Raw genomic sequence first — 22,031 nt, 5'->3', positions numbered from 1 at the left:
ATTCCTGTAATTTAATTTATTTTACTTTAAAAAACCTGGTAAATTAATAAATTATAAAATAAATATTTAATTATTTTTTCACAAGTATTCAAGTCTTTAGTTAAGAAAGTTAAAAAAAACATTTAAATTAATGAAATTCCAGATTAAATTTGAAAATTCCATGATACTTCCAAGTTTTCCAGACCCTCAAAAATCTATGACTTTTGCAGGATTTACAATGTAAACCTCTTTCCAAAAAATATTCTATATGGAAATAATTGAAAACCTTTTACTCTGAGAATAAAAATAATAATTTCAGAGTTGCGAATCAATTATTTCTAAAGGAACGTTAGACGTTAGAAAAATTTAACTGAATTACAGTTAGCATATTTCAACTTTTTTACGCTTTACGCTACATAAATTGAACACGATAGTTTCATTTAATTTTTGTTTAATTATATCTTGTTAAAAGTTTAAGCTAGATATCAAACCAAAATTAAGTATTCACGTGTGTAATTTTTATTCTATGAAAAAAAATAAAGATTCCAAACATGATATTTTCAATATTTTGGTCATTCTAGTTTAAAACGACCCTGCTGGTAAACAATCTGCAATGTGGAACAAATTTCTAATAGCAAAAGTTGTGCGAAAGCTTATGTTTTTAAACAAAATTATTAATATCCAGATAAATAGTTTTGTAAATAAAAAAAAGACGCATGTACCCCACATAGCACAACATTTTGCAGCAAGTTTGCAGCAAGTTTGCAATGCAAAGTATGCAAGTTTGCATAACAAGTTTGCAGCAAACTTGCTGCAAATAACGAAATGTCCCTCTTGTGGCAAGCTTGCATTGCAAACTTGCTGAAAATTGGCAGTGCAAACTTACGGCAAGTTTGCAATTTAAAGTTACTGCAAATTTGCATTGAAAAATTGCTGCAAATTTAAAAGCAAATTTTCTGAACACTTGCAGAAACAATTTGCTGAAAAATTGCGGTAAACATTTTATGCAAATTAAAAAAGCAATTTAAAGAATAATAAAATTAATTAAATTATTATTAAAAATTGAAGTAAACATCCAACTAGAAAACTGGTGAAAAAGGTATAAAAAAGAAACAGTATTTTAAATATTTTAAAAATTTATTAAATACATTTATTTAATTAGTATGCAAACCAATTTTTTCTCTTAATGTGATTATATTATTGGTTGTAAAAATATATAAAATAATTACAAAGTGAAGTACACTTCTTGGGTTTTGTCACAAAAATACCTTTTAAATTTTTAACTCTCCAGAGACTTTGTTATAAAATAAATAAAATCGTTGTGAAATCAAGCATGTTTGTTTAGCCAAATTGAATTTGATATAAACTAAATTGTAATTGCGTTGATGTGTAATCACTGTCTCAGTCATAATTGAAAATGTCTTGTAGGAAACCATTCCGAGATCTGGAATTAAAAATTAAAAAATAAAACTAACTTAAAAATCACATTAAAACTGCAATAAAATTAGAATTGAATTTTTTTAAAGAATATATTAAAACAGAAATTTTTTAAATTTAGAAATCGAGTTATTTAATTAATTGTATATTAAATAATGCCATTAATACCTGCTAATACCTCCTAAAACAGAAGCACTTCTTTTCGACTCTGAAAAATTTAATGTTAAGGCAACGAAAGCTTGACTTTTTTTTCAATGGTTGAGATAGATTCTCTCGAAATAAACATGGTGTTATTAACTCCAAGAATACAAATGTAAAATGCTACCCTTGGTTAGGTGTACAGTAATGCATATTGTCATCTTGAGAAGTACTTTTGTTCAATCTATTATTCTAATGTATAACCTTTTTTGGTCCATTGAAATCTGAAATAGTCATTAACATCGATCCATTAAAATTCATTGAAACATTATAAATGCAGATTATTTGTTTATGGATATTTTAATTTTTTATTGTGTGCGTACTTGATTATTTCTTTTTTATATTTATAATTTTATTATTCAAATTCATTTTCTTTTTATTGAACTTAAGATCTTTAAAATATATCATTATTTCATTAATGTTAACTTAAAAAATATAAATAATATATGAAATATTAGTCTAATAGGAACAATTAAAATATTTAGACAACTCAAAATTCAGTTGCTTGTGAAATTAATAAAATTTAATTAATATTGAAATTTTCGAAATTTTTAAAGCACCTCTAAAGTTTAAACAAAAATAAATTAGTTATTTATTAAATGTAACATTGTTATACACTTGTTTAAGTACTCACCGAAAATTTTGCATGTTGTAATTACTAACAGTTCCTTTAAATTACGCCGCATGTTGCAAGGGTAGCAACATAATTTCTGAAGTAGAGGGTATTCTCCATACTTTACATAAAACTTTTGTCATTGATATTGAGAACTCGTTTTCCTTCGAAATAATTCCTTTATGTATGTTAATATATCTTGAGTCTGGATTGTCATATAAAGAAGAAACAGAATTTATTTTTTTTACTATCAGCCTTATTTCATTGTTACAATCAATAATATTTTTAACGAGTCCAAAGTTTCCATCTTTTAATAAAATGCAGCTATCTTTCGGTTCAAGGCAATTTAGGGTAAATGATTTGTTGGACAAAATTTTATATTGTTGTTTTATAGAAAAATTATCTCTTACTAACGGTCCATCTGTATGAGGATTTGTTAAGTTTACGGTTTCTGTTATCTTCAATTCCTTTAAATTATTTTCCCGCTCTGAGTACCTCCGAGCAATTTGCTCAAGGGGCTGATTTCCTTTTCTGATCCATTTCTTTACAGATGAAAGATAATTTTCAAATCTGAATGAACTAAATTTATCCAAGCGACCAAATTTTTTAACATCGGAGCACAAGTGCAGCAAATTATGTACGTTATGAGATACATATTGCTTTCCGTAAATAGTTTGAAATCCTTCAACAAATCGTAGTAAGTAATTATGACAAATATCTATGTTTGACGGCATTTGTAAATGTATATCGCTTACTAACACTGACATCGCAGTGTGAAGAAGTAAGAAATTCTCATAAATATCTTGTCGAATATTTTTTAAAACTACTGGACCGGTGTACAGAAGAAACGTTCTGAATTCTGTAGCTTTCCAATGAGAATATTCTCGCAAAGAGCGTGGCTTTCTTCCAAATTCGCACGGTGTACTTTGACGGAGGGTTAACAATTTTTTTGTAATTTTATTTATTTGTTTTGTATTAAATCTCAATTTAAATGGTCCTTTCACCCACAGTTGTATAAGCTTTTTCATGACACCCAGTAATACTAGGTGCATGTAATCCAACGGAACGTTAGTTATACAACCAAAGTTTGGAATTTTTTTCAAAATTGTTTCTGTCCCTGCTTCCAGATCATTGTAATCATTGCGGTTGAATCCCTCGTTAGTCTTCAGTTTCAATAGTTTAGTACCTGGAAAGCATACTGTTCCTTTCTTCTTTTTTTTTCCTTTATTTCTCGGGATATAAGTAATATTCACATTTCGAGCAGCTACTGTATCCCGTGTGTCCTTTTAAATAAAAAGCAAAAGATTTTGCCGGAGCATCACAGACAATGCACTCACAAGATATTAAAACATTATCTGCATCGTCAAAACCGTTTTCGCATAAGTGAATCAATTCTTGTGTGAATTCATGCATAAATTCATTTGCGTCATCAGGTTTTGTCTTTCCATAGAATGCTCCTACTGGGTAAACTTCGTCTCCATTAATTTCCGAACAAAGAATTAGCCACAAACTGTCAGTTCCGGAATTTGATATAGGTAGGCCATCGATATTGAAGACTAGTTTAATTTGATCCAGTGTTTTGCCCTTCCTCCGAAATTCTTGTAAAATTGCGCGAACAGCTCTTTCTACGCCAAAATGATGATATTTTCCATTGCTCATTTGAGAAATTTTAACATTTCTCAATGTTCCCAGAAGTGTTCTGGCATCTGATGGTAATGGAAACTTTACAACCGATTGAAAAATTAGAAGTAGTGCAGTTAATGCAACAAGAGAAATATGAAACAGCAAAGCCCAACTTCTTATTTTATCTTGTAAAGATTTTCCTGCGTTACAACCATTGTTAAAGTCAATATCTGTATCTTCGACTGTAGACATTTCATCTCCAGATACATCGTCTGCATTTTCACTGTCGCTTATGAAGGAGTCATCAGATTGTGAGCTATCATTAGTGTCTGATTCTAACACGTCTTTGTTTTCAAAATGACATTCCATTTCACAGCAACTCACACTAGATGATAAAAGAAATACATTTTTAAAGTACTAAAATGATAAATAAGGTAAATGACCCAGTCGCTGGACATGTACCAGTGAATGGATTTTAGCAAAAATTGTATATAAAAATGAAGTTTCTTATATTTTTTTCATAAATTATTATAAACAAAAATTTACAGAAAAATTATTTATTAAAAAAATATAAGAAACTTTATTTTTATATACAATTTTTGCTAAAATCCAGTCCCTGGTACATGTCCAGCGACTGGGTCGTTTACCTTATTACTTAAATGAATTTCTTCAAATTTCTACTATAATTTTAAACGATAAAAATCTATAACCTAAAAGTTACTATTTAAACATATATTTAAGATAAAATTTTGTTATAAGAACATTTGGAAATGATGTTACGCACTTTTAAAAATATAAATAATAAAAATAAATTTTAAGTTCTTGCGTTCTTTTGCATTTATTTTTTTACAATTAAAATATATTTTACTAGATGTTTTAAAAAAATTAGATTTTCCAGATCAATTGACTATATTTGCTACCATTTTTAAATAAAAGCATCAATAAAAAAAATTAAATTTTCAAAAATTTAATGCTACTTTTAAATCTACATGTGTTTTTATAATTAATTTTCCGATTTTCTTGTTATGTTTAACCTCTTCACTGTTAAAGAAAAAACTCATGTTGTGGGCCTGAAATGGACAGCGCACTTTGTCGAAGTTTTTTTAGAAAAATCAGTTTCATTTAAAAAATTACAATCTCAACAGTTAATTTTTGGACACTCTGGTCCCTTTTTTCGCGACGCATCACATTTAATTTCTAGAAAACTAAATACTATTTTACTTTTCAATTAATTTTTTTATAAAGGCTACTTTCAAATTATTATTGATTTAATTCTGTTTTATACTTGTACTTAATACCTCAGAAATTGTAAAATCTTTCGATATTCAGCTATCTCAATAAAAGTAAATATATGTTATATTTTTTAAATTTTTTATTTTTCTTAGTACCTGCGGTTGTCAATTTGTTCTGCCATTGCTTCGTCAACAGTTGATCCATTTTCATCACTTAAATGCGGAAGAAATGGATTTATTGAGTTTTCGTGTAAATTTTCTATAGTATTTGAAGAGTGAGATGATTCACAGATCCTTGAATAATGAAAAATTATAATAAATATAATGCTGCTAATTCAAGGCACATATGCATCTAGTACATTTTATTTTCATAATTTTATTTTTAATGAATTTTTAATACGTTATTAAAACGAAATTAATTCTGACGACCTACTTTTTTGGAAAAAGTACCTCAATTCTATAGGAAAAAATTTAAGGAATTAAAAAAACAATGCGGTGTTCTTAAATAACAAAATTTTTGTGTTTATTTGCATTTCTTAGAATGAAATTTCATTCTTTGGAAAAAAAATTTATATCCTTAAAAAGTAAAAAGAAGAAGGTAAAAGAAGGTGGAAGGTAAAAAAGCTCCTGATGCCATAATTATAATATAAACGTTTTCTCACCAGATGGTAAAAGAAATATATAATTTTAACAAAAACTTAAACTTTAGACCCTCTCCATCTTTTATATTTGCTTAATTTTATTAATAATATATAGTACTTTTAATTTTAACCGAATCCCACGTATACTAAATTTTGACCCTCAGTCATTTTACGTTGAATGCCATAAATACGTTCACATGAAAAGGGATTGCTTTTGCACGATTAGAATTATTTATATGGTCTAATTTCTTACTAAATTTGGGAAATTTTGACAAGTTTTACCCCTATTTGAGTGTAAAAACCTCGTAGTTACAGAATTTCAAAATTCCTAAAATTTTATTTTGAAACATGAAATTAACGATTGAAGTTAAAATATCTCTGTTTCTTCTGGAAAGTTAAGAAAATTTAAATTTTTTAAGTCAAAGACATCTATGGGATGATAAGTCAATAGGTTTTGAAGTTTTAACTCTCCTACTGAAAAAATTAAATGGGTTCGACTAAGTGGTTTGTAATTTTTAAATAATAAAACGGATTTTTTAAAAAGTCAATGATTGGACGCAAATGTACTGACTTATTTCAATTTAGAAAAAAGAAAATAAACTTAGTTAAACATTATTTAATATCTCTTATGAATAATTTTTGCAAATATAAAAAATTTCAGTTCGTTTGGGGTTCGAGAGTAATTTTTTTTAGTTGGAATAATTTCTAAGAAAAATTATAAATGTAAAGTTAAATATGTCTCAACAGAATTGAATTGATTTCAATTTTTAAGGCCAAACGGCATAAATTATTTTTAGTAGATCGTATTTCTGTAAATTAATTCGAATAAAAAAATTTCGAGGAGTGAACAACTCCGATATTCCTCGTACACGCGCTAAATATTCTCATATATTCTTTAGATATATTCAATATTCTTGGTATTCCCTGATATTCTCGATATTCTCTGATATTCTCGATTACAGATTCAAAATGTTAGATTCATATATTTAAGAACCAAAAAATCAAAACCTCAAAAATTGGAATTTTTTGTAATCAACTTTTATGCGGTTGTATTTTTTAGGTTCACAATAATGATTTGCTGTTCGAATCATAAGTTTACTTAAAAAAAATTTTATTAAAATAGAAATTGACAATATTTCGAAAAATAAAGTTATAAAATTCTGAAATTCATATTTTAATAAATCGTTACAACACTATGTATTTATATTTTCAATAATGAGTTAGTTATGTTTTATATTTAAAATATTCATAATAAAGTCCTCATAAATATTAAATAACATTTGTTATAATGTAACATTTATAACACTGGCAAACAAAAAAATGCATGTTCTGAACTTTTGATCAGACCATGCCAATTTTATGTTTTCGGGGTCGCTGAAACCGAATCTGAAGTCTATTTAACCCCATCATGCCAGCGTTTTGACATTACCTCAAAAAACCAAAATTGTACCTCAAAATTTTGAAATCAGTAAAAATTCTTAACTCTAAATCTTACTACGACTGCTTCATATCTTTTGATTGCGGATCCGAAGTTTGTTTGACCCCATCACCTCAGGGTTCACACATAACCTTAAGATGGTTTTTGAGGTTGCTAAATGCGTATCTGAAGTCTATTTAACCCCATCACGTCAGGGTTTTGAAATGACCTCAAAAAACCAAAAATTTTACACCAAAATTTCGAAATCAAGAAAAATTCTTATTTCTTTGTCTCATTATGACTGCTTTATGTTTTAGAGGTTTTTCGAATTTATTTCAACATTCTGACGGGAATGGGTTAAACAGACTTCAGATTCGGTTTCAGCGACCCCGAAAACATAAAGTAGTCATGGTAAGACTTAGAGATAAGAAATTTCCCTGATTTTAAAATGTTTGGATGCAATTATGTCTTTTTTGAGGTTTTGTTAAAACCCTGATCTGATGGGGTTAAATAGAGTTCAGATTCGGATTCAGCGACCGCACAAACATAAAGTAGCCATAGTGAGACAAAGAAAAAAGACTTTTGTTTGATTTCGACATTTTGGGGTAAAATTTTGGGTTTTTTGAGGTTATTTCAAAACCCTGACGTGATGGGGTCACGAAGTAAGAATAAGGAGTCTCCACTTTGAAAGAAACATGTCCCCAACTATGGTACAAGCATTCCGGAAAATTAGAATAGGCAGAGGTGGCGTTCGTAACGGGAAAAACCTGAAACTATCCATTTTAAAAAGTGCAAGTGTAACGTGTGTATGTTTTTGCGGGAAAATAATTTTGTTATTTTTTTCTAATTTAATAGTGTTTAAAAATAGTGCTTTAAATTTGTTATATTGTTTTATAAATAAAGAATATTTTTTTAATATCATTTGATATATTTAAATTATTTTGTTACTGTTTTGGATATTTTCTATAATTAATAAGGTAAGTAAACGGTTAATGTATTTTCAGTACACTATAATAAATTAAATGAAAGTTCATTTTGTAAATATTTATATTAAAATGTACATTAAAAGTTTATATAAAATTAAAAATTAACATTTTATATATAATTATTTATATGAGAAATTTTTTTTCCATTAATTATATTTAAAATAAAAATATTTTTAATATTATAAATTAATATTATAATAATTTAATTGAACATTTATAATTTATGTATATTTTATATAATTATATAATATTTTTGTAATTTAATTGTAATATTTTTAATTTTATAGTTAACAATTTATTTTAAATTAAAAATTGTAGTTAAAAGTTCTCCAATTACTTCAATATTATCTTCAGTTTAGTATTTTTATTCTTATATATAACCTTGTGATTTATTTATTTTTGTTGCAAGTTTAGCTACTTCTTATTTTGTCATGTTTAATTTTGACTTATTCGACTTTTAATCCCTTTAAATTATTATCTGTTCTGTTTTCGTTTAAATTAAGTACATTTACTTTAAAGTCTTTTTTTTTTATTTTTATTTTATTTAAATTATAATTTTCTTAATGATTAACAAGAAATTAAAAATTATTTTTTTTTTAATTTTTTTAATTGAAAAATTTTGCAGATGCCGTCTTGTTTTGTAAATAGTTGTAATTCTTCTTATTATCGGAACAAAAAAGAAGTCAACCCAGAGATGAAGAGATGTTTTTTTCATGCAACGGTTTCTTAAATAAATTATTTAATTAAAATAAACTTTTTTTTTTATTATTTTTGTGCAAATAATATTAACTAATTTATAGGACGACATGCTACAGGCATGGAGAGATGCAATCCCTGGGGGACATAAACTTGAAAAAAAAAATGTTGTTTGCGATCTTCACTTCTCTGAAAATAATGTTATAAGACATTATATATCTGATGTAGAAGATCCAAAACTGAAGATTACAACATTGCGATCTACGTTAGTAAAAGGATCAATTCCTTCAATTTTCCCTACCAACAAAAATAATAAAGGAAAAGAATCTAAAAAAATTATAGATATATTCAGTCCACCACGTGGAATTAAAAATTTTAATTTAGAAAGTAATTTTAAAATAATTTTTAAAAACTGTGAAAGCATTAAATTACCAAATGAATTTTGGATCGTTCAACGTTTGGAAAATTGCATTATGTGGAGCAATTGGACGGAGAATATAACTGAATTGAGAAATAAAGTTGTATTAAATTCTGATATGTCAATAAAGGTACTTTAACATGCTTATAAGTTAAAAACTTAAATTTATTATTTATTTAGACGAATTTAAAATAAAAGTGTGAAAATTGTTTAATTAATTCCAAAAAATGTAAAAAATATAAATTTTTTTTATAAAATAAAAATTTAATTTATATATATACATACGACTTATTTGAATTTAGAATTTTATCAATTACTTTATAATTGGAATAGTTTTTACTTTTGAATGTTTTAAATTATTGAATTTTATTTGAGTTTGATTAAAAATTTTTTATTATTTTTATTATAGAATGTATGTAATCATTTTTGAATAGAAATTTTATAATTTTAAATAATTTTTAAAGAAGTTTATTAAAATGAATAAAATTAATTAATTTGTGATTGACATGTTAGGTACAAATTATCATAATAAATTAATATTTATTCAATGTCTTAACTTCTTTAAAATATAAAATTTTTAATTTTATAATAATACTTTTCCTCATACAAGATTATTATGTTTAATGTATTTTACTATAAATTTATTCAAATTAATTATTTTCAGATTTTTTCAAAAAATAAAGAAATTTTTTTAGAACAGTGGCAATATGTTACAGATGTAGAAAGTATTATAGACATGTTGAAATATGTATCAGAGCTTTTACCTTGCGCAGAAAGCAATTTTGTAAGGTAAAAATAATGCTGGAATTTAAAATTTACAAATATAAATATTGTGTAAGAATAAAAACAAATACATTTTTTTAGATCTGTACAATGTCGTGGTTTTGTACTTCCCAAAGAAAAAGGAACACCAGGAAAACAGCAGAAATTTTGTTTTCAATGTATGAAATCAAAAATTTACCAAAATAAAAAATTAAAAAAAAATTATATGAATCTGAAACAGATTAATAATAATTCGTTAAGGGAAAAATTAAAAGGAATAAATAAGAAAAATAAAAGACTGCAGAAGAAGGTAATTTTAATACTAATATAAGAAAAACAAATTTAACTTTGGAAGTATTAAGGCAATTGTATTTTAAAAATCCAATTTTCGTTCATTTTCATAAAAATTTATGTTGATATTTTCAATAAAATTTATAAAATTATTAGGTACAAAAGCTGAAAGAAAATATAGAAGTATTGAGAGAAGAATGTTCAAAGTCAGAAGAAGACGTTTTGAACAAACGTATTGGAAATTTATCTGAAAGTGAACAGAATACTTGCCGAGCTATACTTTCAGCTTCAAAAGTAAAAAATTCTAGAGGAAGAAGGTACCAACTGCAGTGGATTTATGAATGCATCCTTCTTCGCATTAAGAGTAAGAAAGGGTACAATCATTTGAGAAAAAAAAAAATTTTACCTTTACCGTCTCTCCAAACTTTAGATAGATATACGAAGTTCATGAAAAGTCAATATGGATTTCAAAGTAATGTTTTTTCTGGAATTAAAGAAAAAACAAAACACATGAAATCTGATGAACTTCACGGTAAATAAATTTTACGTATTTTTTAAACATTATTAAATGAAGAAATTTTGAAAATAAAAAAACAAACTATAAATCCTCTTTTTATTATTAAATTAAAAAAATTATTTCTTATTTAAATCTAACAAATTAATAAATTTACCATATTAAATATACTACTTCAAATTATATCATGTTTATAACAGAATAATATAAAAATAATGTTATTAATTTTCACCTCAAAATTTGCAGGATGTTTGTTAATTGATGAAATGCAATTAACAAAATCTATTCATTTCAATAGAACATCATTAAAGATGGAGGGATTTACGAACCTTGGTGATCATACTCCAGAGCATCAAAAAGGTGTTGCTGAAGATCACGCTCTAGTCATAATGTTTCAGCCATTTAAAGGAAAATGGATTCAGACATTGGGGTGCTTCTTAAGCAAGGGAAGTGCGACGGGAACTGTCCTTCATAAAATAATTGTTGAAGCAATTATTTTAGCTGAAAATGCAGGACTTTTCATTGATGTGGTTACGACAGATGGAGCGACCTGGAATCGTAATATGTGGAAGCAGTTTGGAATAACTGCTGAAAATATAAGTGTAGAACATATTTGCGACCCACATAGAAGGCTCTGGTTTATCTCAGACTTTCCTCATCTAATAAAGTGCATCAGAAATTTTTTTATTAAACATGGTCTGCGTGAAGGAATTTGGGTATATAATTAATTTAAAAAATAATAACTATTTTTAACGACATTATAAAATTTTACTTACAATTTTCAGACACCCGATGGCATTGTAGCATTGCTTTTCTGGTACGCACTTTTAGAAGTGGAAAATCCAGAATGTTACAATGTCAAAGTTAATTTTAAATTAACTAAAGACCATTTAGAACCTAAGTTCTTTCAAAAAATGAATGTTGCTCTAGCCTTCCAGGTAAATATTCAGTATAAAGTATACGCAAGTGAAACTTTGTTCCACCTCGTATGATAACTGAGAACAAATCCAAATTTATTCTAATAAATTATTATAAAATTGTATCATTGCAGTTTTTTAGTGTAGCTGATGTTTTTGAAGTCTTCAAAAATAGACATCCGGAATTAGAAGACTGTGAACCGGCTATACAATTTTGCAAAAGGTGGAAAAGTTTAATCACCTCAATGAATTGTAGAACACCAATCAATTCCATGTCACCCGGCAACGATTCTTATAATGTACGTTATATAATGCAATTAATGTAGACAAATGACATGGAAACATCTGCATGGAACGGAACTATTTTTGAACTGTTGAACTTAGCACATAAGCACTTTATTGATAAAGTTATTGGAACATTTCCTTATTTTGAACTTATTCCAAAATTAATACACCTTTTCATTAATATTATAAAAAAATATGATGTTGTTTTGTCTTAAAATACAATCGAACAAGTCGTTCCTTCTCATGTTATTCTCCATTATATATATTTATAAATATTTTTTTACAGTTTACTTAAATATACAAATTTTTTTTAGATTGTTAAATATTTCATAAAATATTTGGAAGAATGGCAGCTTCATGCTAAAATAGAGAATTACAATTTTTTATCTGAAAGTTCGTTCTACGGCTTGACAGTGTCGCTGAAAGCGACTTTAGAAATTTGTAATTATCTCACAAGCGAATGTGGGTTCTCCTTCCTGATGACATCTCGTTTAAATCAAGATTCATTAGAAGTAAATACATTTATTTTAAATAGTATTTTTTAAAATTTATTTTACTTCTATATATATATATTTTTTTTTAGAGATTTTTTGGCATGATGCGCGATGCTTGCGGTTCTAATGACCATCCTGATTCGCAATTATTTATTCAAATGTATCGCCTTATTTCCACCTACTCTTTAATTCAACCGCCAAAGGGGTCAAATATTAAAAGTGATGAAATTTTTGAAGTATTACTAAAAATTAAAGATATTGAGAATGAAGAAGAAAGAAAGGAGCAGTGGGAAGCTCAAATTGATACAATTCTCGATGCTGGTTGTCAATAGGATGCTTTGACTGAAGCTACTGCTATACTTGAAGACCATAGGTATACAGAATCAGAAGCTTCTAAATATGCAAATTCTTACATAGCTGGATATGTAGCTAGAAAAGCATCCAGTAGATTTGCTAAATTTATTGAGAATAAAAAAAAAATTTATTGCAACGAATGTAAGACGAGTTTGGTATTATCTAAAGATGATAATATTCCCGAACGATATAAATTAATTTCTGTAAGGACAAAAGGATACCTCCTGTATCCTTCATTGCATCTTTGTTCCTTAATTGACCTCTTAGAACACACAGTCATGGAAGTTGTTGGAGACGGAAAGGTTGAAGCTGACATTCTATTTGACATTACTAAAAAATTAGAAGAATTGACAATAATACCATATGTTGGATGTGAAAAACATTTTAAACAATTGACACATAGTATCACAACATTTTACCTCACGACGAGAATGTTTTTCATTTCCAAACAATGGAATAAAAACAATAAAGATAGACTAAAAACAAAAGAGAAAAGAAAGTTATCAAAGATAACTAGTCAGAATGTTGACAAAGAACCCGCAGTAAATATAAAAAAAAGAAAACACTAAAAAATAAATACGGCTCTTAAAATTAATAAAGTAAAAAAATATTTTTTCCAATAAAAAATAAATATCTCATTCTTCCTTTCTTATTTTTTTATTTTAAGGATACATTAAATAATGTATATGAAATTTCATAACAGAATTCAAATAATTATGTATTACAACTTGAAAAAAAATTCATTTTCATAATGAAATTTAAAAATAGTTTAATATATAAAAATGTTATATTAATAAATGTAATAAAGAAATTTTAAAATGTTTGCATTTAAAATAAGATAATTAAAAGTACAATGCAATTCAATAATTAAGTTACTAATTACTTTAAAGTCATATTTCTAATTCATCAACAATTTTCAAAAGATCACTTAACTCTTTTATGGTTGATATTTTTGTAAATTGTGGAAATGACATTATTTTATCATCAACATAAACATTTACCTTCATATTACTAAAAACTGCAACCCTTTTTCTTATGTCATAATTATCTTCAACTCTTTGAAGTCCAAAAAAAGAAGTATTTCCTCTAGTAAAACCCCACTTATCAAAAGGAAGTATTATGTGGTCCAAATGATTTTTTATTTCCGAAAAAGTTATTTCCTCTTCCACATTATTTAAATTATAGCATTCTGCGTTTACCTATATAAAAGAGAATGAATAATAATTATTATATAATGCAAGTCTCAAAATTATAATACTATTTTTATTGTAATTCATATCTTTAATTAGTTAAAATTATAGGTTAACATTCACTTTAAAAAAATATAAATACTTACTGTGGTAATATTCTTATCCATTATTGCGATTATTTTCTTTAAAATCAAACACTATATTTTCAAATATAATTTTTTATTAAAATATAAATACTTTTAATCAGAAACTTCGTGAACTTAAGTTAATTATATAAAAAATAATATTATGACAACATGACACCACAACAACATAGCAGACGACTTTCCTTAGGAAAATCAAAAGTTTCAGGTTTTTCCCCTTACGAACGCCACCTCTGCTTATTCTAATTTTCCGGAATGCTTGTACCATAGTTGGGGACATTTTTTCTCTAATCGACGCATGGAGTGAAGACTCCTTATTCTTACTTCGTGGATGGGGTTAAATAAACTTCAGATTCGCATTCAGCGACCCCAAAAACATAAAGTAGTCATAGTGTGTCAAAGAGATAATAATTTTTCTTGAGTTAAACATACATACATAATAGACTATTTTTTTGTTATTCAATGAAAAAAACATAACTAGAGTACGAGTTTATTACACGGAGAGAAATCTGCTGCGATTTGCGCATGAGCAAGTCCATAGGAATATAGCATGGACACTTCCAAGCAAAAACTATAAGATTCCATCTGAATATCAGGTGAGACTCATACAATAATACCTCGCTCACTTAGGATTTTTGCTTGAAAGCGTCTGTTACTATATTCCTAAGGACATGCTCATGCGTAAATCGCACCAGATTTCTCTCCGTGTAGATTACTTTTTTACATTATTTTAAAAAACGCAATATTTGGAAAAAAATGAATTTAAAATATATGTGCTGTATGTTACGCATGCGTGTCAACATCGCGCATCAAGTAACACTTGCATAAACGTGTCCAGCAGAGAGCAATACAGAGAGATACTTGGAGACTACATGGTGAAACGGCAGTAAATGATTATATGTGAAATAAGTGTATTAAAGTGTAGTGATAGTACGTAAAAAAAGTAAGCAGTCTATTTCATATTTTATTAAGTTTTGTGCATCTTTGTCTAAGTATGTTCGCTTATATTTCCCAATTGAGGTTATGAAACTACAATGAATCAGATCTTTAATCAGTATAAATTTGTTCATTTTAACGTTGATTGTTTATATTATTTATTTACTTATAATTAAGAAAAATTATTATAACAATTTTCTTAAATGATCCTCTTAAAAATAGATAATTTCCCAAATATTCATTTGGTGAGGCATCCTCTAAGAAAGCATGTTTTGCACGTGTCTATGTTATGCCGGTACTTTTAGCATAAGCACATGTTTTCTAATTTAATTGCTTATTGTCAGTCGTGTTTAATGTGATTTTTCAAAGTTTTCCTTTTGCTATAAATAAGAATTAAACACCATTTACTGATTCGAATCATAATCCGCAAAGTCTTGTTTGAATATATTAATAATTATGTTTATATAGCATTATTATTACATTTAATTCAATGTCCAATTTGACGACCTTTATTTTAAATTTACAAAAAGTCTTCGGACAGTTAAGCTCTAATATTCTTTATTAAAAATGTTAAAATAAAAAAAAATATTTTCAATATAATAAGTACATTTTTTATAATTTATATTGTAAGTAAAGTAATTTATAAAATATATCACTTTTTATAGTATTTTCCATTACACGGATTTTTGCACATTTACTCTCAATAAAATAATGAAATTCTACTGTAATATGCATATGTTACAGTGTGTAACTATAAACGATATTATAAAGAAAAGCAGTTTTTCTCACATTTAAAATATATATTTTATACATGAAATAGAAGTGTTATTTTTTAAATAAATTATTGTTCTCAAAAAATGAAACAATTGTTTTTAGAAAAACGTAAAAGTATAATTTAAAGTGAAAATAATTTGATAATATCTTACAAAATTTGTATATGAATTATGAAAAATTTAAGAAGCTTTGAAAATATAAAAAAGACATTGTTATTTTTTTTGTTTCATACATTAGATAATTTATAATTAAATATAGGCTAAATATTCAGAAATAAAAGAGTTTAATAATTTTAAATAAGTTTGTTTAATCATTATAGAATTTTGTAACATGGAGAATGAGAAAAATGTTTTAAAACCGTACGCCGTGGTATCTTTTGAGGATGGAATGAGTATCATAGCAACTTCTTGGGCAAAATACTATGATAAAACTATGATTGAAAGTTATTACCCAAGCAACGTAACAAATCAAAAAATTGTAAAATTGCTTTTGGCAAGGACTCCATTAGATGATGACAATGCACAGCTATTTCCAATTTTAAAATGCCACGAATATGCAGGTAAATTTAAATTATTTCCTTATCAGATTTTTAATTATATTAAAAAATTATTGAAGTATTAAATTATATTCTTTATTAACTGTTTATTATAAAAATAATTTTATTATGAAGTTATGTTTTGGTATTGAACATTTTCAATGTATTTTTTAATTCTTAAGTGACTTAACTTATTTTTTTTATTAGTTTTTAATATTAAATTTAATTAAATTAAATATAAAATTTTCAATGCCTTACTATTCGATTAATTTTTTAGAAATAATTTGCTATATATACAATAAATTTCATCTTAAAATAAATACCTATAGCTTAAAAATAATATAAAAGAGTAGATCAATTTTTCGCTTTTCTTGTCTTCAGTTTTAAGAAATTTTAAAAATTCAATTGTTCTAATAGCTAAAATTACTTAACTTTTTGGAAATACAAAAAATTTTCGAGAGTCAAGAAATGTTTTTTAGTATGAGAATGTCAAAAACATTTCAGAACTTGTATAATGTAAAATGATATTTATTAATAAGTATGTTTTTGTAAAATTTTATTTTATCATAATACTAGCTTTCGAAAATTTCCAAGCTTGAGGCAATGTACAGACAGAAGTCTGATTTTATTAATATAGATTTCTTCATTCATATTTTGTCAAAATATGTATTATTAATTTTAATGTTTCTTATTCGGTATTAATTTTTTTTCATATATTTACACATGAAGTAGAGACTATATTTTTAAAACAATAGAACTAACATAATTCTAAATTGTGTTATTCGGGTATTATTATGTACGTTACAGCAACTTACGAGAAAGCCTTGCATAAATTAGAATTATGCGAAAAAATATCAGAGGTTGATAGCGACGATGACGTGAATATGGAAAAATTAAAGAAAACACGACACTCAAGGTGTATTAAAGTTAAAGAAGAAGATGATGGTCAAGAAACTTCCAAAAATAAACAGAAAGTTTTAGGTAGTTATGCAGTTAATTGTGTAATTATTATGTAAAGAAATACTATTCTATTTGAGATTTAAACTACTTCTTTAATTTTCAAATATTACAGTTGCTGTTAGTAATAGTTTGTGGCCCCATCCCAGTGAGAAAGATGAACATCAACTGGATGACGATCCTAAAGTAAATTTAATTTCCGAACCGATCGAAGAGATTTCTTCCGATAAAACATCATCGACGAATTTAAAAATTTCCCAAGACTTGAAGCATAAACTGCCCGTAATATCATTGGAAGAAAACACTAAGAAAGCAAAACCGATGCCTGCATCCACTAAATTATCTAAAAAGTTGCCTTTAAATTCAGGGGAAATAAAATCATCAAATCTATTACCTGAACCTTCAACTTCGAAAACTGAGGAGGCTGAAAATTCTTCAAAAGAAGGTACTTTTGAAAATAATTCTTTTGAAATAAAATTAAAATAAATCATTAGTTATTAAAAAATAATTTATTAATAAATGTAATAGATAAATAATTTTATTTATTCATTTTTTAAACTAATTAATTTAAAAATTTCTTAAATTTGAAAGATTCATGCAATGAACCCTTTTAGTTATACAAACTCATGTTCGTCTATCGAACAAGTTTAAAATTTAAATGATTTTCTTCATGATCGATTATGACTAATGAAGGATTTTTACGATTAGTTTAAAAGTTAAGAAGTTTGAAATTTATTTGTATATTGGCTTCCGGACCAGCCAGTATTGTTTGATACAGTAGAAAAAGTAAAATTAAAATTTCTAGTATTTTTTTGTTAATTTACTATATTAGTTTCTATGACCCCTTATAATCTTTGAAGCATACTTTCTGAATATATAATTCCCAATTTAAATATTCTGCCATCAATATTTTAATCAGTTATGGTAAAAATTTTAACTTTGTAAAACTTGGAGATAAAATCTAATTCAAGAACCGAAAAAAGTAATATTTTATTTATATAATTTTAAATAGCAAATTTTAACAATTTTATTGTTTTCTAAAGTTAAGATTTCACAGTAAAATATTTAAAAACTTTAGAATCGAGGACAAACACTAAATTAGAAAAAATAATGTGAAATCGATTTAAATTTACCAAACGTTTAATTGTTTAACCCTTAATTTCTTGAGTTTCAGAATAATAATTATATTAAATTAATAATTCCTGTTCTTATTATTTTGACGATAAAATCTTTACCAAAAACCCAAACAAAATATATACCAAGCTTAAGTGTAATCGATTGCAATCTATAAGTTTTTAACTCTATAAAATTTTTTATTTTGTAAATTGAAATTTCTATTCATACTATTTTGTCGTTAAAATTTTTATAAAAAATGCCAAAAACACTTTTACCTTTTGAGTGCAATCAGTTACATTTACTGAATTTAAAATTTTTTTATCTTAAATAAAAATTTTTTTTTATTTTTCTGCTGACAAAATCTTGATCCAAGACCCTGAAAATATCCCTGTACCGAAATTGATTTAAATTATATGCAATTAAGTATTAATTGCATGATTCTTTTAACCATCCCAAAAAACAGTGGTTTGGTTACATTGTAGATTAAACTCAATATTTTTGAATTATGAGAATTGATGAATTTAAGGTGTATGAGTACCGCTAACAAAAAAACAGAACTGCACTTCAATTAGTTAAGTCGTTTCTGCGTTATACGCAAATAAAGTTTTGCATAGAGACGAACAGATAAATTATTTTTTACAATTTTCGATTTCTGATGTCTTATAACGAAAAAATAAAAATTTTTCAAGTTTGAAGCAGTGTACAGACAGATGTCAGATTTTATTAATATAGATTAATTTCAAGAATATTTAATAATTCAATATTCATAAAAAAGTGTGCATCCTTCCACCCCTAACTTATAATTTTAATAGTAATCGGAGTCAAAGGTGATCAGGTATAAGTCACACTTGACTTTGACAAATTTTTTGTTCCTATTGTTGTACTGTTAAAAATGTTTTCTTACAGATAGTTACAACACAAAATTAATTTTAAAAAAATTGACATCTATCGACGTAAAACTGTCTTATGTGACTGACGGGAAAATGCCAACATTTGATAACAGATTCTTTAGGGAAGGAGAATTGAGTATTTTTCCAATGAAGAATAAAGAAGATATGGAAGGTCTGGAAGAGAAGTTGAAATCAGGAAGATTTCAAAAAATTTTGGTAATTTATATTAAAGGCAGAAATTTTACGATCCTTTTTCTTAACTAGTACAAAAGTTAAAGAGCATAAAACCGAAACATTGTTTCCTTTTATTATTTCTTAAAAGTGGGTACAATTTGGAAAAAAATTTACCTCAAAAAATTTTACGTTTGCAATCAGATATTTTAGAAAAATCTAGTTTTAAATATTTTTACTAATTTTTTAATATCTACAGGATAAATTGAGATTTTTTTACGTTTTTAAGCTAATCAAAATCGCATTTTTTTGCATAATACAATTTATTGATATTCATCTTCCCTTAAAATTTGTAAACCCTCAAAGATGTGAAAAAAGCCGATAATATTAAGCCTAATATTAAGTTTCCAAAAACAGCTCAACAAATTATGTCAATCCTAAATTCATCAAATAAAGTTGGCGAAATTTTAGACTATATGTTTGATTTTTAAACATTATAGTTTTTTGTAAAAGTGATTTTTATATTTTTTGGTGTCTTTTTTTAATTTTATCGCTTTTAAGAAATAGTGAAAAGGAAAAATTTAAGTTATTTGGCAATTTTTTTGCAATCATTGAAAAAAAGGATTGCACAATTTTCGGCCATAATGTATTCACTTTTTAATACTTTAAGTTTTATATAATTTACTTCTTATTAACTATTAATTTAAAATTTACGCTTAATATATTAAAGTGTCTTATAAAAGTTATCTATGTCTACATTTGTATGAAATATATTTTCAGTTGGAAGCATTACTTACATTAGGAAAAGGGAAATGTGTTAAAATTACTGTTGCGACCATGATGGATAATATTATGACATTCGAAACGGGCCAGTTATATTGTTTTAAAGGAAAACATCAGTCGAAAATTGCCTTTGATGAATTAAAAATTTGTGCACTAATCTCCAGTAAGTATTACACTGTATATGTGTTCATGAATTTTTGTTTAAACAGTCTGTTTCACGCAAAACGTTAGATAATATTTTAAACCAGATTCATTAAGAATATTTTATTGCGTTTTTCATTATTCTTAAAAAATCGTTTTTACTCATAGCTTATTAAGAAATGTTATAACATCTATCGTGGCCATTTTTCCCTTTCTTGTAAAGTATTTCAAAGTAAATTTTTTTTATGCATTCTTAAATCATTTATTCAAAGTTATTATCATTTTAAAGAGCAAAAATTAAAAAAAATACGACTAATTTTTTTTTTAAAATATAACAGTTGTTTTTACAATTTTTGGTATCAGTTTCTTTCAATTTTATGCCAATCGATGTCAGATAAATATATTAAACCTTAATGTCGTTCGAATTTCAAAATTTATGTTTTGGTACTTTATATCAATTTTTAAATTAGACTTTGTATTTTGCAACTCTATGTTAATCAATAATTAAAACACTTTTATTTCATTCAATTAGAAGCAGCGGTACAGGTAATGGACACCGATCTGAAATCCGTTCAAACCGGAATTAGTACCTGGTTATACCAGTGCAAAAATAATGACAAACGATTGAAGTTAGTATTATTATGTTCAGTTTTTAAAAATTTTTATCAAATTCTATGACCAAAACACTAAGCATTATTTCTTTTTATTTCAGAGCTAAATTGGAAAAGCGGGCAGAAAAAGAGAAAAGAGCAGTTTTAATTGAATCTGGCCCTTCCAGTGAAGAAGATTAACAAATGAGTAGTTGATCTTATCACTACTTTGATTTAATTTGATTTTTAAGAAACTTGGAGCCGATGCTCCAAGCAGCAGGTAAACAAATATTTTTACTTTATTATGCATCTTAATTAATTTTAGATTTATAAAAATTATTAACTTTGCTTTTCAATTTATTTTAGTTCTAATTTAATTTATAATAAATAATAATAATAACAATAGTAATAATAATATATTTTTTAGATCAAAATGTTTAAATGAGCCGTGTACGGTTAGAGCCTTCATTATTCCGCACGTAATATAATTTTATCACTTCATTGTTTAAATTATTGTAAACGAATGAAATTATACTTAAAATTCATTTTAAAAAATTTTTGAAAGATTCTATTATACATTTTTCAGGAAATATTAGTTTAAGCCAAAAATTGGTGTTAAATAATAATTAATTAACATTATGCGTTTTTCTAAAAAGTTCCCTACGAATAATAATTTTTATCGAATTTTTACAAAAAAGTTTATTTCGCCTTTGAAAGATTCTCTACATTTCTATTCGCTTAATTTTGATAAAAAATCATGCATTACATAAAATTTTTTTTACTTACATTTTTAAAATTATTATTATACTATTTTTGAATAGACATTAAAAACCGAAATATTATTATAGAGAATCTTTTAAAGACAAAAATGAGTCATTGTTTTAAAAATAAGCTAAAAGTTACTATTAAATTTATTTAATTTAATTAATTAAATAATTATAGTTACTT

General features: G+C 25.8%; 3 protein-coding genes across 3 annotated transcripts; 1 reads left to right on the top strand and 2 right to left on the bottom strand.

Annotated features, from left to right (window-relative positions):
* Nucleotides 1-1,184: 1,184 nt before the first annotated feature.
* On the bottom strand, nt 1,185-5,373 carry LOC127278519 (uncharacterized). The gene is made up of 4 exons (XM_051300259.1): nt 5,239-5,373; nt 2,249-4,235; nt 1,585-1,838; nt 1,185-1,423 (listed from the first exon to the last, which is right to left on the bottom strand). The coding sequence occupies exons 1-2, from the start codon at nt 5,262-5,264 to the stop codon at nt 3,452-3,454; spliced, it is 810 nt and encodes a 269-aa protein (XP_051156216.1). The 5' UTR covers nt 5,265-5,373; the 3' UTR covers nt 1,185-1,423; nt 1,585-1,838; nt 2,249-3,451.
* Nucleotides 5,374-6,090: 717 nt separating this feature from the next.
* On the bottom strand, nt 6,091-14,510 carry LOC127278500 (uncharacterized). The gene is made up of 4 exons (XM_051300234.1): nt 14,194-14,510; nt 13,859-14,056; nt 7,781-7,907; nt 6,091-6,110 (listed from the first exon to the last, which is right to left on the bottom strand). Exons 1-4 carry the CDS (start codon nt 14,212-14,214, stop codon nt 6,091-6,093), a joined length of 366 nt encoding a protein of 121 aa, XP_051156191.1. The 5' UTR covers nt 14,215-14,510.
* A 436-nt stretch (nt 14,511-14,946) lies between these two features.
* LOC127278517 (uncharacterized) lies at nt 14,947-21,785 on the top strand. The gene is made up of 9 exons (XM_051300254.1): nt 14,947-15,133; nt 16,220-16,459; nt 17,243-17,416; nt 17,508-17,837; nt 19,415-19,614; nt 20,350-20,515; nt 21,026-21,122; nt 21,206-21,363; nt 21,511-21,785. The coding sequence occupies exons 2-8, from the start codon at nt 16,231-16,233 to the stop codon at nt 21,282-21,284; spliced, it is 1,275 nt and encodes a 424-aa protein (XP_051156211.1). The 5' UTR covers nt 14,947-15,133; nt 16,220-16,230; the 3' UTR covers nt 21,285-21,363; nt 21,511-21,785.
* Nucleotides 21,786-22,031: the final 246 nt, after the last annotated feature.

Source organism: Leptopilina boulardi, unplaced genomic scaffold (assembly GCF_019393585.1).
Source record: "Leptopilina boulardi isolate dan_hultmark-lab unplaced genomic scaffold, ZJU_Lbou_2.1 LbouV2_204, whole genome shotgun sequence".
Classification (NCBI taxonomy): Eukaryota; Metazoa; Arthropoda; class Insecta; order Hymenoptera; family Figitidae; genus Leptopilina; species Leptopilina boulardi.
This window is presented reverse-complemented; position numbering and strand designations above follow the sequence as displayed.

Bases quoted from the DNA above. Each gene is read 5' to 3' on its own strand.
- LOC127278517 (XM_051300254.1), top strand. From the start codon at position 16,231: ATGGAGAATGAGAAAAATGTTTTAAAACCGTACGCCGTGGTATCTTTT. The intron at 16,460-17,242 runs GTAAATTTAAAT...TGTACGTTACAG, and splicing joins AAAATGCCACGAATATGCAG to CAACTTACGAGAAAGCCTTG. The intron at 20,516-21,025 runs GTAAGTATTACA...TCATTCAATTAG, and splicing joins AATTTGTGCACTAATCTCCA to AAGCAGCGGTACAGGTAATG.
- LOC127278500 (XM_051300234.1), bottom strand. From the start codon at position 14,214: ATGGATAAGAATATTACCACA. The intron at 14,057-14,193 runs GTAAGTATTTAT...TCTTTTATATAG, and splicing joins TGGATAAGAATATTACCACA to GTAAACGCAGAATGCTATAA. The intron at 7,908-13,858 runs GTAAATGTTTAT...GGATAGTTTCAG, and splicing joins CAGTTTTTAGTAATATGAAG to GTTTTTCCCGTTACGAACGC.
- LOC127278519 (XM_051300259.1), bottom strand. From the start codon at position 5,264: ATGGCAGAACAAATTGACAACCGCAG. The intron at 4,236-5,238 runs GTACTAAGAAAA...TTTATCATCTAG, and splicing joins GAACAAATTGACAACCGCAG to TGTGAGTTGCTGTGAAATGG.